Here is a 14078-nt window from a genome sequence, read left to right on the forward strand (position 1 = left end):
CTGCATCTGTATTATATTTCAAGAAGTTTCCCTTTTGTCCTCTTGGCCAGACGCTGGAATGTCTATCCCATTTGAATCTGGGCTTTAAAAAAGAGTGGGGGCTAGTAGCCAAGTGTCACATGTATGCCACATCCCAAAATATAAAGCTTTCCATGGCCCTTCGTGGCTGGTGCAGCACTCTTGCTGCTGTTACCCAGTCCCTGGATGGTGGGCAGGTTCACAGGGCGAGGAGCCCGTGATGGCTTCCTGAGCGCTGCCCACAAATCAGGTCCTGGGTTTTGAAGTGACATTGCTGGTGGCTCACAAGGGCCAACCAAATTCAGCTCGGAGGTCCTGGCAGCTGATAGCTGACTGATGTTTATGTTTCTGCTCAAGTACCCACAGTTCCTGGGACACAGGAAAAAACTCAGCTGGGTGCTTGCACCCAGCCAAGGAGGTGTCCGCATGGCCCCACCTCCTCTCTGCAGCTTCATGCGGAGGGAATGTGGGTGTGTTCTGAACCGCGGCCCCCCAGCACATGGGGGCTGCCAATGCATGATGCCTGTGGGTCCTGTGCTCTTGGAAGCCCCAAATTTGGTTGGGAATGTCCAGGGTGGGGGTGCCCACTGGCAACAGCACCAGCTGATCTTTGGCGGGCTCAACCATCCCTGGGACAGCATGTGCTGGCCTGGGGCTGGCTGCAAGTCAGCAGCCACATGAACCATTGTTACTGAAGGGGCAGCTTTGCAACGTACAAAATAGTGCCTGATAATTCAGATGGAAATGTGTGTGTATGCATTTTGTCCTCCACATGTACAGACCTTGTCCTTATCACCTTTTTTTTTTTTTTGTATTTCCATTTGAGTATGATGAATTAATAAAAACAATTGTTTCGTAGGCATTTGTATTTCTTACAACTGAAGATGGATATTTGTGAAGGAAGGTAATGAGAATTTCACATTCTTCTTTTCCTGTCAGCTGCTGGGCACTAAAATTCCTGGTTTTTTAATCTAATGAGCGTGTATTTCTGGTAACAGTATTAAATCTAAACAAAGGGTGGATGTTGAAAGCAGCATCCTGCACGGCATTACGTTCTGGACATCTGGTTTTAACTCAGTCTTGATTTTGAGAAGCCGAGGATGGATAAAACTTCAGTTTTATGGGAAAAGGTACAGTTATCTTTCTGGTAAAGACCTGAGAAATTTTGAAGGGAGAATGTGAGACGGGCTTCATTCCAGAAGGCAGATTGGACCTAATATAGATTCACTTCCAAGCCCCTCAGTTACCTAGAGGTGATTCCTTTTCTCTCTGGGAGCCTTTCTGCTGGAAGACGAGTGTCTGCCTGCAAGTCAGCACGTCTTGTGCGTCAGGACCATCTCCAGGAGTGTCTGAAATGGCTCGGGAAGGAAGAAAAAATGCCAAGCCACTTGTCCCTGAGCTCCCTCCTTCAAATCCTGGCTTTTCCTTGACCTAAGGGAGAACCTGCAGCAGGTGAACTGGTGGAAACAGTCACTGCTTATTCTCCTCATTCCTGCTTTCCTCCTGCCAGCTATCCTGAAGAGGGTCTTCAGAAGCCTCTATGAGGGAGCCTGCCATGAGGTTGGGGGCAGTGAGACAGGAGCCCTTGAGGCAATTGGGACCAGTATGGACGTTGCAGACCCCGGTTGCCATGAGGATTTAGAAGGAGTGCGGGCTGGAGGTCTTTGCCCTGTGCCACCCCCTTGGTCTCAGCTGAAGAGCACATGTTGCAGGCTTACAGAATAGAGTCGGGAGGCTCTTCCTGTCAAAGCTAGACAAGCATCTTGTGTCCAGCAGGCAGAGGAGAGCTGTTGGAGGTTCTTAATTGGAAGGCATGTGGCCAGAGCAGCATCTACAAAGATCATGGCAGTGCAAGGAAGGGAAGGCTACAAGAGGCTGGAGGGGCTTCATCTAGGTGGAAGGGAGATTTGCGGGCAGGGCCATGAAGATCCTGGGGATGGGGTGGGGGAGGAACATTTAGAAACAAGACATGTGTTGCTTTCTGGACTTCCAGAACCTGTTGACTGCTCAGAGCTCCTGGAATTCGAGAATTTTTGTGATTTAGCTCCTTCTCGCACTGAGAGAAGGAAGGAACCCCTTCTCTAGCACAACTGCAGGCCTTGGGCCTCTGCTTAAGCATCCCCCAGAAAGGAGCTCCCCCTTTTGTGAGAGAGCCTTTTCACATGTGAGGGTGACTCAGGTGAAATTACCCACCCCTCTCCTGGGTCCAGCCTGCCCTCTGCACCAAAAGAAACTTGTCTCTCCCTCTCTCCTAGGCACTAATTTCTTTTCCCAGCAAATGTTTTGCAAGCGCCTGTTACATGGGCTCTGTGCTGTGCTGGTCAGATAAGGCCGGGCCTCCCACCCCCAGGAGCTCTCGGTCCAGCCAGTGGAAATTGGCTGTCTTCATTCATTCTTCTCCAAACACAATACCCCCATTAGTCTCTAGTCACACCTGTTGAGGGGCACCTCCTGCCTTCAATCCCTGGCATAGCTGGTCAGGCCTGCTGGTTGCCTTCACCACCTCTCTCAGGAGAGGGTCTCCTGCTACCAGACACTTGCTGGGTGTGTTAGGGTGGGCCTGGCCATTTGTGGCTGTGGGTCTTTGAACAGACGGGATGGATCTAGTTAGCCTTCTTCCTGGGTGCCCTGACTTGCTCCAACCATCTGTGTCAGCGGCTCTGGCTCCAAGGCATGCTCTCCTTCCAGCTGAGAACAGGTGACCCTGTCTGTCAGAGTGAGACTCTAAAGCCTGGAGGGAAAGAAAGGGGTCTGCCTGGGGGCATCGTTGAGTGGCCATGCAGGCTCTCAGCATTCCTTTTTAGTTTGTATTTACACTATTATTTGGAAATGTTCTTTTCTGACTTCTTCATAGTTGTTCCTTCCCTGTAAATGGAACCTCCGTAGCTTCTTCTCAGTTCCTTGAATCCCATTCGTCTGCTCTGCCTCTAGCAGGAACACTGACTTAGGTGTCTTTGAAGCCCATCTGGGTCGGACAGCAAGTGGCTGGGGTTTGCTCTCCCCACGGGCTCTCTGGGTCCCCAGATGAACAAACAGATGGTGAGATCCCTGGACATATCTCCAGACGTGGAGAGATCATTCAGCAGTTCTAGCAGGAAACACCTAGTCACCTGAGGAAAGTTGGGGGCCCCTCCATTGGGGAAGGCCGGCTTCTCGTGCAGCTTCAGGACAGGTCCCAGCCCAGCAGACAGGAAGGGGAACCCTGGGCTGCCCAACCTGATTAGTCAGAGAGATGGGGGTGACTCACATCTTGGGAATTCAGGAGCTGCCATGGAAACAGTACTTTTCCCCACTTCCCCCGGGGCTGCTGGGAAGAATGCTCTTGAAATCTGGTTTCCCCACCCAGCGAGCCTTCCTTCGTGCTGCTTTTCTTCAGCCTCTCCTCAGCACATTTCTCCACCTGGCAGGGATCCCTGGCCCGGGTCTGCTGGCCAAGCTCAGGCAGATGGTGGCGTTCATGGTTGAACAGAGGGAAGGGAGCAACCGGGAGACTCGAAGTATGACTAAGCTAGAGCTGGGGTCATTGGCCGAAATGGGCTGTTTGGAGGATAGTGAGCCTGAGGGCCAGGGAGCTCAAGTATAACCCCAGTCCTTGGGTCTCTGGCAGGTGGCAGGCAAACTGGGAGGCAGATGGACCATTCCCTACAGATCAGAAACTTCAGGAGGGTAAATAGATTTAGGAAACTTAAGTAGCTGTTACTAAGCAATTTAGAACTCACAGGAGTTTTTAAATTTTTTTTTTTTTAGGAGTTTTTAAATTTTAAGATCCTTTTTTATTTTTCCCATCTAAGAGGGTGTCCCCTCTCTAGAAAGTGGGTAATCAAGAATCACGAAGTCAACAAAAGTCAACAATTGAGTTAGAAAGCCCTACAAAAAGTCTCACGTCTTTACTAGAAAGATATGAAGGTGGCCCATTGATCTAAGAGTATAATTTTCCTCACTTTTCCCTCTTAGTGATATGAGCCTGGCCTCTCTTGACCAGCCCAACAGTAGGCCTCTAGCTTCATGGTATTTGTATTAATGTGCATTAAACACAACGAAGTTCTCTTTTAATTGTGACTCTTTAGTGTTACATTTATCTTTACTATTTGAATTATATCCTAAAATTGTCTTTGTTACGATCCATGATGTTTTTTTAATGGTTAATCCGTGAAAGGGACAGGTGTTCCCCATGATGGATGGTTCAGGCTGTTGTTGGTTCTTGTGACTTTGCTAATATCTTTTTCTCCTGACAGGTTAACCTGCCCCCTTAACTCGGCAGTGGTTCTAGCATCCTATGCAGTACAATGTAAGTCACCCAGGGAGCATTTCCGAGATGGACAGACTGTTCTGACCGATGTATTAAAAAAGTCCCTGGCCTTTCCTGTTTGACCAGGTCATTTCCCCTCTTCCCAGGAATCCTGTTGGGCACGCTTCACTCCCACTTTCACCCTGACGTTCTCCGCTGGCACAGGGATGTTGGTTAGGGAAGGTGTGGCTGAGCCCATACAACAGAAGTCACCTATCACACATTGCCTTAACCAGACCTTTGCTCATGTATTAGATCTTATAACAAGCCCCAGGGGGCAGATATTTCTACCAGTCACCTCTTATAAACATGGAAACCGGATCCCACAGTTAAGGAATTTGCTGGAGGCCACTCATGCTACTTGCTTAGGACCGTAGGAATTTATTTTTAGAATTTCAGTAGAGTTAATGAGTTATTTATTGGTTTGTACCAGCAGTGTCCAGTAGAAGTATAATGTGAGCCACCTCTATAATGTTAAGTTTTCAAGTACCTAGTAGTATTAAAAAAGGAAAATGAAACAGGTGCAATTAGCTTTAATACTTTAATTAATCCAGTATATCCTGAATGTTATTTTATTTTTTTAAAATATTTTATTTATTCATGAGCGACAGAGAGAGGCAGAGACACAAGCAAGAGGGAGAAGCAGGCTCCATGCAGGGACCCCAATGAGGGACTCAATCCCAGGACTCTGGGATCATGCCCTGGGCCGAAGGCAGCTGCTCAACCGCTGAGCCACCCAGGCGTCCCCTGAATATTATTTTAATATGTAAGCAATATAAAAAATTAACAAGATATTTTACCTTTTTTTTTTTTTTACGTGAAGTCTTTGAAAACCAGTCCAGATTTTATACTAAACAGCATATCTCAATTGGACCAGCCACACGTTGCTAGTGGCTGCCACATTGGATAGAAAGTCTGTTGGAATTTCCCATTAAGACTTGTTTAAGAATTCACTCATTCAGTTGAACTTTGTTGAACATATATTCCACATCAGGCCCGGTGGTAGGTGCTGGGTGTGCACCATAGAAAGGGTACGTAGCCAGATGGAGGGCGAGGTATCGCTTCAGAGTTAGCTGTGTGGTGCCACTGCAGTACACTAACAGAGTTACATGGTAGCCCAAGACTGAAGAAGGCTCCTCCACCTTTCTGTAAGCTCCACACTGTAACTCTTTTGGCTGGCTCTATGGTAGGGAGTTGAGAGGACAAGATGGTCAGGTCTCAGAGCAAGTGCTGGCTAAATTACTCACTCTAATTTGGTCTCAGCGGCAAAATAGCAAGAGAAGGCTGACAAGGACTCCTGAGGTGACCTTAAGTCTGTCTACACCCCTGGCTTCAAGGAACAGGAATAAAAGAGGTAAAGAGCAAAGTGGCTGGGCCTGTAGCTTACCTGCCCACCTGTGTGATACTGGGAGACAGAAGACAGACTTAACAGTGACCCTACTCACTAGTCAGCTAAGACCTGGTTTCAGTCTCTGCAGATAGCCTGCATCTCCTCCTCAGTGGGAAACTGAGAAGAGGTTGCACGGTGGTGGGTCTGGGTAGATTTGAAAGTTCCCCTCTCCCTGCAGTGCAGCTGGAACAGACTCTGCTAATGTTACATCTGGATGGGAAATGACATGGCCACAGTCAACTTGTATCCTTACTGATCCCTAGACCTCATGGATTCCGTCTCTGCCAGGCTGATCAGCTGAAGAGACAAACTTAGCCACATTCCAGAGTGAGTTTGTTTTCACAGTGAGAGCTTCAGGTTTGAGAGACAGGAACACTTTTAGAAAGGACATAGCTTCGGATGCATTCCGACTAAATTTAAAGCCTGGCTCCTTCATTTGCCATGTATGTGGTATTACCTCCCTGAATCGCCCATTTTTTCCATCTGTAAGATGGAGGTGAGGATGTTGATGACAACTCAGAACTGACTGAGTCCAATCACACATGTGAGATGATCTATAACTGGAAACTATAGTTGGACCCTTGCCGTTAACTGAGTCGATGAGAGCACACCTGAAGCCGTATTACCTGGGCTTTGGCTCTTCCACACACACACCTATGACCCTGAGCCTCTCCAGGCCTCAGCTTTTTCATCTGTCAAGTGGGGCTAACAGTGTTTCTCTATGGGGTAGTAGTGAAGATAGAATGAGTGATTATATGGAAAACCCTGAGAACGTGCTTGGCACACGGCAAGTGTTAACTCTCCATTTTCATGTCTTCCCAGAAGAACGCTTTCTAGAGAACTGCCTGTTGTAAACAATAAACTCTATTTAGAGTAAAATTTAAATAAGAAAAATCCTATTCTAAGTGTCAGTGGTCGGGTTCCCCTCTGCCAAGGATGATAGACTGAGGGTAAAGGACTGTATTAGCACCTAGCAAGTACAAACTAGTTTCAGCAGAAATAGTAGCAAGATCACCATGCTAATAAAATCATGGGTTGTCAGACAAGCATTTTTTAAGTATAAGCTCTTTATTCCTTCACTATCAGGAGGCACATATGTATTTTTCCTCAAACTTCCCTGCACACATTTCTGTAAGATTAATTGTGGGATGGGATACTGCTGGATAGTCTACATTTTTATCTGCTACCTTTCACTAAATAGTCCCAACAGGGTGTGTCGTAGCATGATAAGCCCCACCAGTGATGAGCAAACCAAAAGCACATTTTCTTATTAGATAAAAAGCAATGTAGGTAAATACTGACAAGACTGTAGGTGGCTGGTGACCTCAAGTATTTACGAGGCTCAGAGAATGAAGTTTTCAGAAATACATAACTTATCCCGTAATGTCTGCTGACCTCTGTCACGCGCAGGCTCTGCACCCACCTCAGGGCACAAAAACAGACAAAGCATGACCTCTCTGCGAGGGGTGTCCTGCCTGGTGGGCAGGCAAAGGTGGGCCCGCTGATGCTGGCATTGAGGGCGAGCATAGAGGATACACTGCATCCTGCGTGGGGTGAGAAGCGGGTGAGTCCAGAAAAGCTTCTTAGTGATGACCACTGAGAAAAACCTCCAAGATCAAGTTGGAGATGGACAAATAACATGGAAAAGACTTATAAGATGCAAAGGACTTTCCCAGCAGAAGAGTGTAACCTCTGGAAATGCTGCACATTTGTGTGCCTAGAATATACCTCTCTCTTTCCTGAACAATATAAAATATTAGCCAGAAGAATGCATGGAACTTAAGACAATGTATTTCCCAAATAAACACTCATTTCCTTTTCTTCCTGCTATAATTAGCTTTTGTATGCGTTGCTTCTCCACAAATAGGAAAGTGTATTACCCTGGAGGTTAGGGTATGTGGTAGAGTCACTAGATGAAGGATTTTGGACTGTGGTCAGAGTCTAGGCTCCAAGTTACCAGCTGAGCAAAATGGGCAGGTCCCCTCCTTGAGTCTCCCTTACCTTAACTGTTTCATGAAGATAAAAGCGATGCCTGTCACTGGGTTGTAATGAGCATCTAATGGGTTGACGGCTTTGAAAACATCCTGGGAACGTCCCTGTGCTTTCCTGGTGTTTGCAGATGACTGTTTGACTTTGTTTCCCTCTAGTGGTTAGCATAGGACTTTGCACAGAGTAGCCAACTAAGATTTCAAAGGAAGACCACCCTACTGGGAGGCCCTTGACCATTTATTTAAGTTCAGATATTTGTCAGTGACTTAACAAAAGACGGCCTTGCTATTCATATTTGTAGAAGGGCCTGGGGGTTGGGACTTGTTAGCTAATATGGTTGACCAAATCAAGATCCAAGAGGATCTCCATGAGCTATAAAACCTACAGAGTAAAAAAAAATTTTTAAGATTTTAAAAAAATTTATTATTTATTCATGAGAGACAGGCAGAGGGAGAAGCAGGCTCCATGCAGAGAGCCCGACATGGGACTCGATCCCGGGACTCCAGGATCCCACCCCAGGCCGAAGGTGGCACTAAACCGCTGCACCACCAGGGCTGCCCTACAGAGTAAAATTTAATAGGACTCTGCCTTGAGGCTCAGGACAATCCCTTGTAGCATTTGCCTGCCTTCTGGGGACATGACCGATGTCCTCAGCAAATGGCCCACCAGCAGCAGCCTTGGACCTGGCAGGCTGGCTGGTAGGTTAGGAGCACCAGCTGGGGCATGCATCACCTGGGTTCTGGTTGATTGCTGAAAGTGGCTTCTGTGACCGGGAAGTCACAGTGAGAGCTTCAGGTTTGAGAGATTGCTTCTTCCCTTTTAAAATGAATTTACACAAGGTACCTTTATGGCTTTCTCAAGCTTTCCTCCCTGGGTGCTCTGTGTCAGGGCATCTAAATTATTTCCCAGATGTACTGTTGTACATTTCACCATTGTACAGACTCACCTGAGCGTCACACTGATGCTTGCATAACCCAGCCTTGATGTTTTTGTCCATAGCTTAGCTGCATTTGGCTGGCCTTAACGGCCAATGGTCTGCCCTTGACCAAATCTGCATGCGTAGATCACTTGACTTTCTGCCGCCTTCCCCTTCCAAAATCGAACTTTGTAGTAGCTTTTATCTGGGTTAGTTCCAAGCACGGCATCCTTGAGCACCTACCGTGCGTGTACTGTGCATATTTGCTAGGCCCCACAGATGAGTCGGCCTCACTCCCAGCCCCCAGGGAAGACTGTAAGGAGGAAGCCTCCCTTTACGACAGTATGGATCTCAAAGAGCAGCTCTTATGTGTGATGGCAGTTGAGGATGAGTAGGGCCACACGGATGTAAAGAAAGACATGGCTTGCATCTGGCTTCTCATATTTGTGATGAAATCTCCCGAAGCAGCTCCCTGGCTCCTCTCCTTCCCTTCTGAGATTGGCCACAAAGCATCACTGCAGCTTCTGCCAATCCCCATCCTTGTGACACAGATGGAGCTATTTGATTTAGAAATCTGTGTTGAATGGGTACTGTGAAACATCAGTCCTCAGAAGCTCGCTGGCGTGGAGACCAGCTGCAGGAAGAATTCATTGCAACCTCTGGAAAGGTCAAGGTTAATATTTTTAAGAAAAAGATGAAAGTGTCTTATTAAGAAAATGAAATACCACATAATTGCCCATCCAAACTAGAACTTATTCTCCTATTTTTATAAAGCTGGAAGAACTGAATCAAGAAGGGAAGCAGGTGTCCTTGGGTCCCACAAGCCAGATCCTTGGCTGTTCCACCCAGGGTCTTTTTCCCAGTCTTAACAGTCCAGACACCCAGACAGTTTGAATCCTCAGGGCAACCATGTATGCTTGTACAGGTTGGCTACTGCACAACTCTCAGGAATACCTATGGCCATAGATATCAATGAAGCATGTTTGTAGAATGGCAGGCAAGGATCTCAAGGGAGAGGTACTATTTGGACCAGGGATGCATCTGGTAATCCTTCTAGACAGCCACTTTCCTCTTAACCTTGCAGTTGCAGGTCCTCGTTTCCCTGATTCCTCTAAGAATGTTTCCTTCTTCCCAAGAACTCTGCCCTCAGCCTTGCCAGGGCCCAGACCCATGAGCCCCACCCACTCCCACCCCCTCATGCCATCCCCCACCTTCCCTCTGGGCCTCCAAACACATCCTGGTTCCATTTCTTCCAACCTTATCCAAATTCCAGGGAGCCGATCAAGGTGCAAGTAGTAGGTCAGTGTGACCTCTTTGCTGCCCACACCCATTGTTTTAGAGCAGGTTGGTCCAGTGCTATAATCACCTGGGGGTACTAGACAGCCTGTCTGCACGGTGCCTGGCATACAGGACATGGCATTTCCGAGTGGGCACTCATGTGTCTGTATCCGGGGTACAGTGCAAACTGCTGTGGGTTTAGATCAGGACCTAGGTCAGACTGCTTAAACATCTGGCCTCAGGGAAAGAGCATTCATCCGAAGCATGCATGGAGGTACTTGACCCATGTAGGGTCCGATAACCGTGTGGAATCTGAAGCCAATGAGAAGGCCAAGGGCACCTGGTGATAGAACCTCTCGGAAGAACGCTTCCCATGCTTTGCTTGTGATGCTGTCGATGCCCGTGAATGCAGACCGTATTGAAAAGGCGATTTCCTCCTCATTCTGTCTTGGTAGCTCATTTTGGAGACTATAATTCTTCCATTCATCATCCGGGCTATCTTTCTGATAGTCAGTTTATACCAGACCAGAACGATGACTTTTTAACGAAGGTGGAATCGCTCCACGAGCAGCACAGGTGAGAGGAGGGGTGGGGTGGTGGCCTACTTTGGGAACCCAGGCTGGGCATTTCGGACCTTGCATCCTTATGTTTGATGTTTGCTTCCTTTAGTTCATGAATCCTCTTTTAAGCTGTCGGGGGTTTGTGAATCTTTGAGCTGTTATGGCAGATATATTTGGCATAACTAGCATTTCTGTAAAGTGCAAAATCCAGTAAGAGTTTAGGGGGATTTACAGCGTTCTTTTTTAGGATGTCATTGAAATCCGTTAATTCCTAGGGGAAATGCCCTTTTTAAAGCGGACCGCCCCACGAATGACCTACCAGGCAGACCTTTGAACGGTTGGCCACATTTAATAAAATGGGTGGCTCCTTTGGGCATCGTGGAATAGCCAGGCATCTGGACTAAGGTCACCAGGCTGTGTGAATCCCACGTCCTCTCTGGGATAGGGTCACAAAACTGCCTAAATTCCCGAAAGGAGCCCCAGTGTCCCGCAGCTGCCTCAGGCCAAGCCTGCCCTCCACCAGACAGGCCCACTCCTGGCCTCCTCATCCTTTGCCTCGATTTAGTCAAAGCTGCAGTGGCATCTGTTCAGTCCCGGGTCAAAAAAGCACCGTCCCAACCGGGAAGGCCAGGTCTCAAGGGACCTGCCATTCTCTGGAAGGCTGAAAAAACAAAGGCCAAGCAGCCAGCGTCCCTTCTAAAAGGCAACTGCCAATCCTCCCTCCCAGAATTGTTTCCCAGGCAGAAGCCAGCATCCTAAAATAGCCCAGTGACGTCTGGGAGCTGGAGGCTGCCGGAAGAATAGATAAAGGTGGAGAGACCTGAACTTGGAACAAGGAAGGTGGGAATTTCAAAAGGTGGCTGTCTTCTGGATCTGATACTGAGAGCCCACTGGGTAAGAAGTAGTATTTAGTAAAGGATGGAGCAGGCTAGATGAAGTCCTATTCGGTGGACAAGAAAAGGTCCTGGTTTAGTAGAATCCAGGGTTAAGTTGTTTAAGATTTATAACATAAGGCATCTAATGACCTTACAACAATGTTATGAATTTGGAGAGGGATTTTATTTTTAAAGTTGGAATTATATACTCTATTGATTGGCAAACTCTGCGTCTTCTCTCCTCTTCTGTAGCGGGCTAAAGCAATCAGAAGCCGAATCTTGCTTCATCAACATAGCACGGACCCTCGACTTCTATGGAGTGGAGCTGCACGGCGGTAGGGTAGGTACCCTTGGCCCAGTCAGGTTCAGAAATTAACTTCCGAAAGTTTGAAAACTTCTTGAAACTGCCTTTTCCAGAATAATAATAATAAATAATAATAAATAATAAATAATAATAAAAGACCTTCTTAAACAATATTTAGAAACTTTATAAAGTAATGTTGAGTTTGGTTGGTTATTTATCCAGTTGCTTGTTTCATGTTTCCATGGGGTAGGGGCGTCATGGGGATTAGAAACAAGTAGTTTTTGTAAGATGATTTCGTGTTGCGGTTAAAGAAGCGAAGGAAGTATATGCTCATTAGAGCGATGCTTTAATAAGCCAAGGGTTTAACTGTTTCATCTTCATGCTGCTCAAAATACAGCTAGCTGCTCAAATATGACCGCTTCTAAAAATTATTGAAAACTATTTTAAATCGGTTGTTCCTTTTAAATAAAATTGGCTAATATCCTTCAATGACTGAGCAATTTCTATCTGCCAGACACAGTGGCTTGCTTATTTCAGTGATGCCATGAGGTGAGTATCCTCATTACCCCATTTTACAGATGGAGAAACTGATACTCAGGGACTTCTTAAGGGTCACATAGCACACAGGTAGCAGCTTCAGTACGTGACCCCAGCACTAATTGGCATCCAGTCTTTATATTTTCTACCAGTAATTGTCCCACATCATGTCCAAAAGGAAGCAAATATTGGTTGAACAGCTAATAGGTACTAGCCATTGTTCCAGATGCTTTTCACAAGACCACAAGGTCTCATTTAAAGATTATTAGCAATCTTGTGAAATTGGTATGCTAATCATCCCGTTTTACACTGAGAAAATGGAGGCTCAGGGAAGTTGAGTAAATGACCAGCTTTACATCTGTAGAGTATTTTTGTAATTCATAGACACACTTTCATTTCTTTTGTGCCTCTTCAGTCTTATAACCCTGTGATAGGCAAGTTATGACCTAAGTAATAAATTAGGAAAAATATATGGGATCTTAGAAAATACTAACTTTGGGACCTGATGGTTAATTTTTATTACATCTGCAAATAACAATTTGTTGTAGAATGTTGTCAAGAAACTTCTACACTGCCCTCAGCCTTGCCAGGGTGAAGTGGGCTTTATATGTATCTGAGTTGATCTATACTCTCCCCACCACTTGCGTCCCATGAGAGACCTCAGGCCAGATGATTACCTGCCTGGCTGACACCCCCCAAGGTGTCAGAGGGAGTTACCTTTGGCTATGCTGGATCACCCGAAACCCCCTAAGTATCAATAACTCAATACCATAAAGTTCATTCTTCAGTAGTTCAAAAGCTGCGATGGGTCCCAACAACCCTCCAGAGTAGCCTTCCTTCATGCAGTGACTTGCTTGGCAGCCAGGCTGCTTCCGTCTTGTGGCTTCCCAAGCTTCACACATGGCCTCATGCTTGTGGCAAGGAAGGAGGAAGCTGGAAGGCGGGGTAGCAGCTCCTAAAATGATTCAGCCCAGAAGAGACCCATCACTTCTCCTAGAACATTGACAGTGCCTGGTCATGTGGCCCTGCTGAGAAATGTGGGGATGGGCACGGGAATTCAGTGAACAGTAACCGTCCGGGGATGAGACGCATGTGATTTCAGTGGGTTGCCCAATAGTAAATGCTCTCCAGACTTTTGCATGTGTCAGCACTGTTTCCTTTGGACAGTTTCTCTAATTCCCCACGTTCACATCACTGTTCACAAGTGATTTATCCCTCTGTCTCGCGAGGCAAAAGAGAATGAAAGTTCATTACACCTGCCCCATATTCTCTAATTTCAGCCTGATAAAAACCCTTGGAGAGGTGGGTTTGATAATCGTTCTTGTACAAAAGAAAACTTGAGGCTCAATAGCCCAAAATAACACAGCTAGTAAGTGGCAAACCTACCATTCACACTCAGTGGTAACTAAGTCAGACTGTGCCCCCCTCCTTTTTTAATATAATTACAAGTATCTGATTGGGTAAATTGGGATATAGATGACTCAGGGGAAGGAGCCCTTTTATTTTTAAATTTTATTGTACTCACCTTGTTCTTAAATGACTTTAAAACACCCTGTAGTTAGTCACCATATCTTCTGTATTTTCATTGTCAATGGCAATGCGTGGCACACAGGCTCTTAATGAATGTTGAGTGTACTGGATTTATAGGCAATATTTATTTATTCATTGGATTTAAAGACAGCAGTCTTCCCCTTCACAACAATAGCTAACTAACGCCTTTTTAGTGATGGGAGCTGAGATTAGTGGGAAGCTGTGCGGAGGGCGAGGCCTTTCTGATACCAGCATGATATCTGATTGTTGAAAATGTATAATCGGATGCTCATGTGAAGATTCTGTGGAATGATGTGTGGACCTGCCTGGTAACAGAGTCTCTAGGCTGCTGGGACCCAGGTGTAGGTGCCAGGCAGTGTGCATTCGCTTTAG

The 14078-nt window shown here is 46.5% G+C and overlaps 1 protein-coding gene across 8 annotated transcripts in view; it reads left to right on the plus strand.

Annotated features, from left to right (window-relative positions):
* PTPN3 (protein tyrosine phosphatase non-receptor type 3) overlaps positions 1 to 14078 on the plus strand; it is a 110748-nt gene that overhangs the window by 45262 nt on the left and 51408 nt on the right. For 7 of the 8 annotated variants that reach the window (XM_041763737.1, XM_041763741.1, XM_041763739.1 and 4 more), the window contains 4 exons: positions 878 to 922; positions 4254 to 4306; positions 10335 to 10455; positions 11567 to 11654. In XM_041763737.1, coding sequence (XP_041619671.1) covers positions 878 to 922; positions 4254 to 4306; positions 10335 to 10455; positions 11567 to 11654 — 307 coding nt within the window. Of the gene's footprint in view, positions 1 to 877; positions 923 to 4253; positions 4307 to 10334; positions 10456 to 11277; positions 11334 to 11566; positions 11655 to 14078 lie in introns of those variants that run through there. The other variant, XM_041763745.1, reaches the window with a different exon arrangement.

This window comes from Vulpes lagopus, chromosome 7 (assembly GCF_018345385.1).
Source record: "Vulpes lagopus strain Blue_001 chromosome 7, ASM1834538v1, whole genome shotgun sequence".
In the NCBI taxonomy this organism is placed as follows: domain Eukaryota; kingdom Metazoa; phylum Chordata; class Mammalia; order Carnivora; family Canidae; genus Vulpes; species Vulpes lagopus.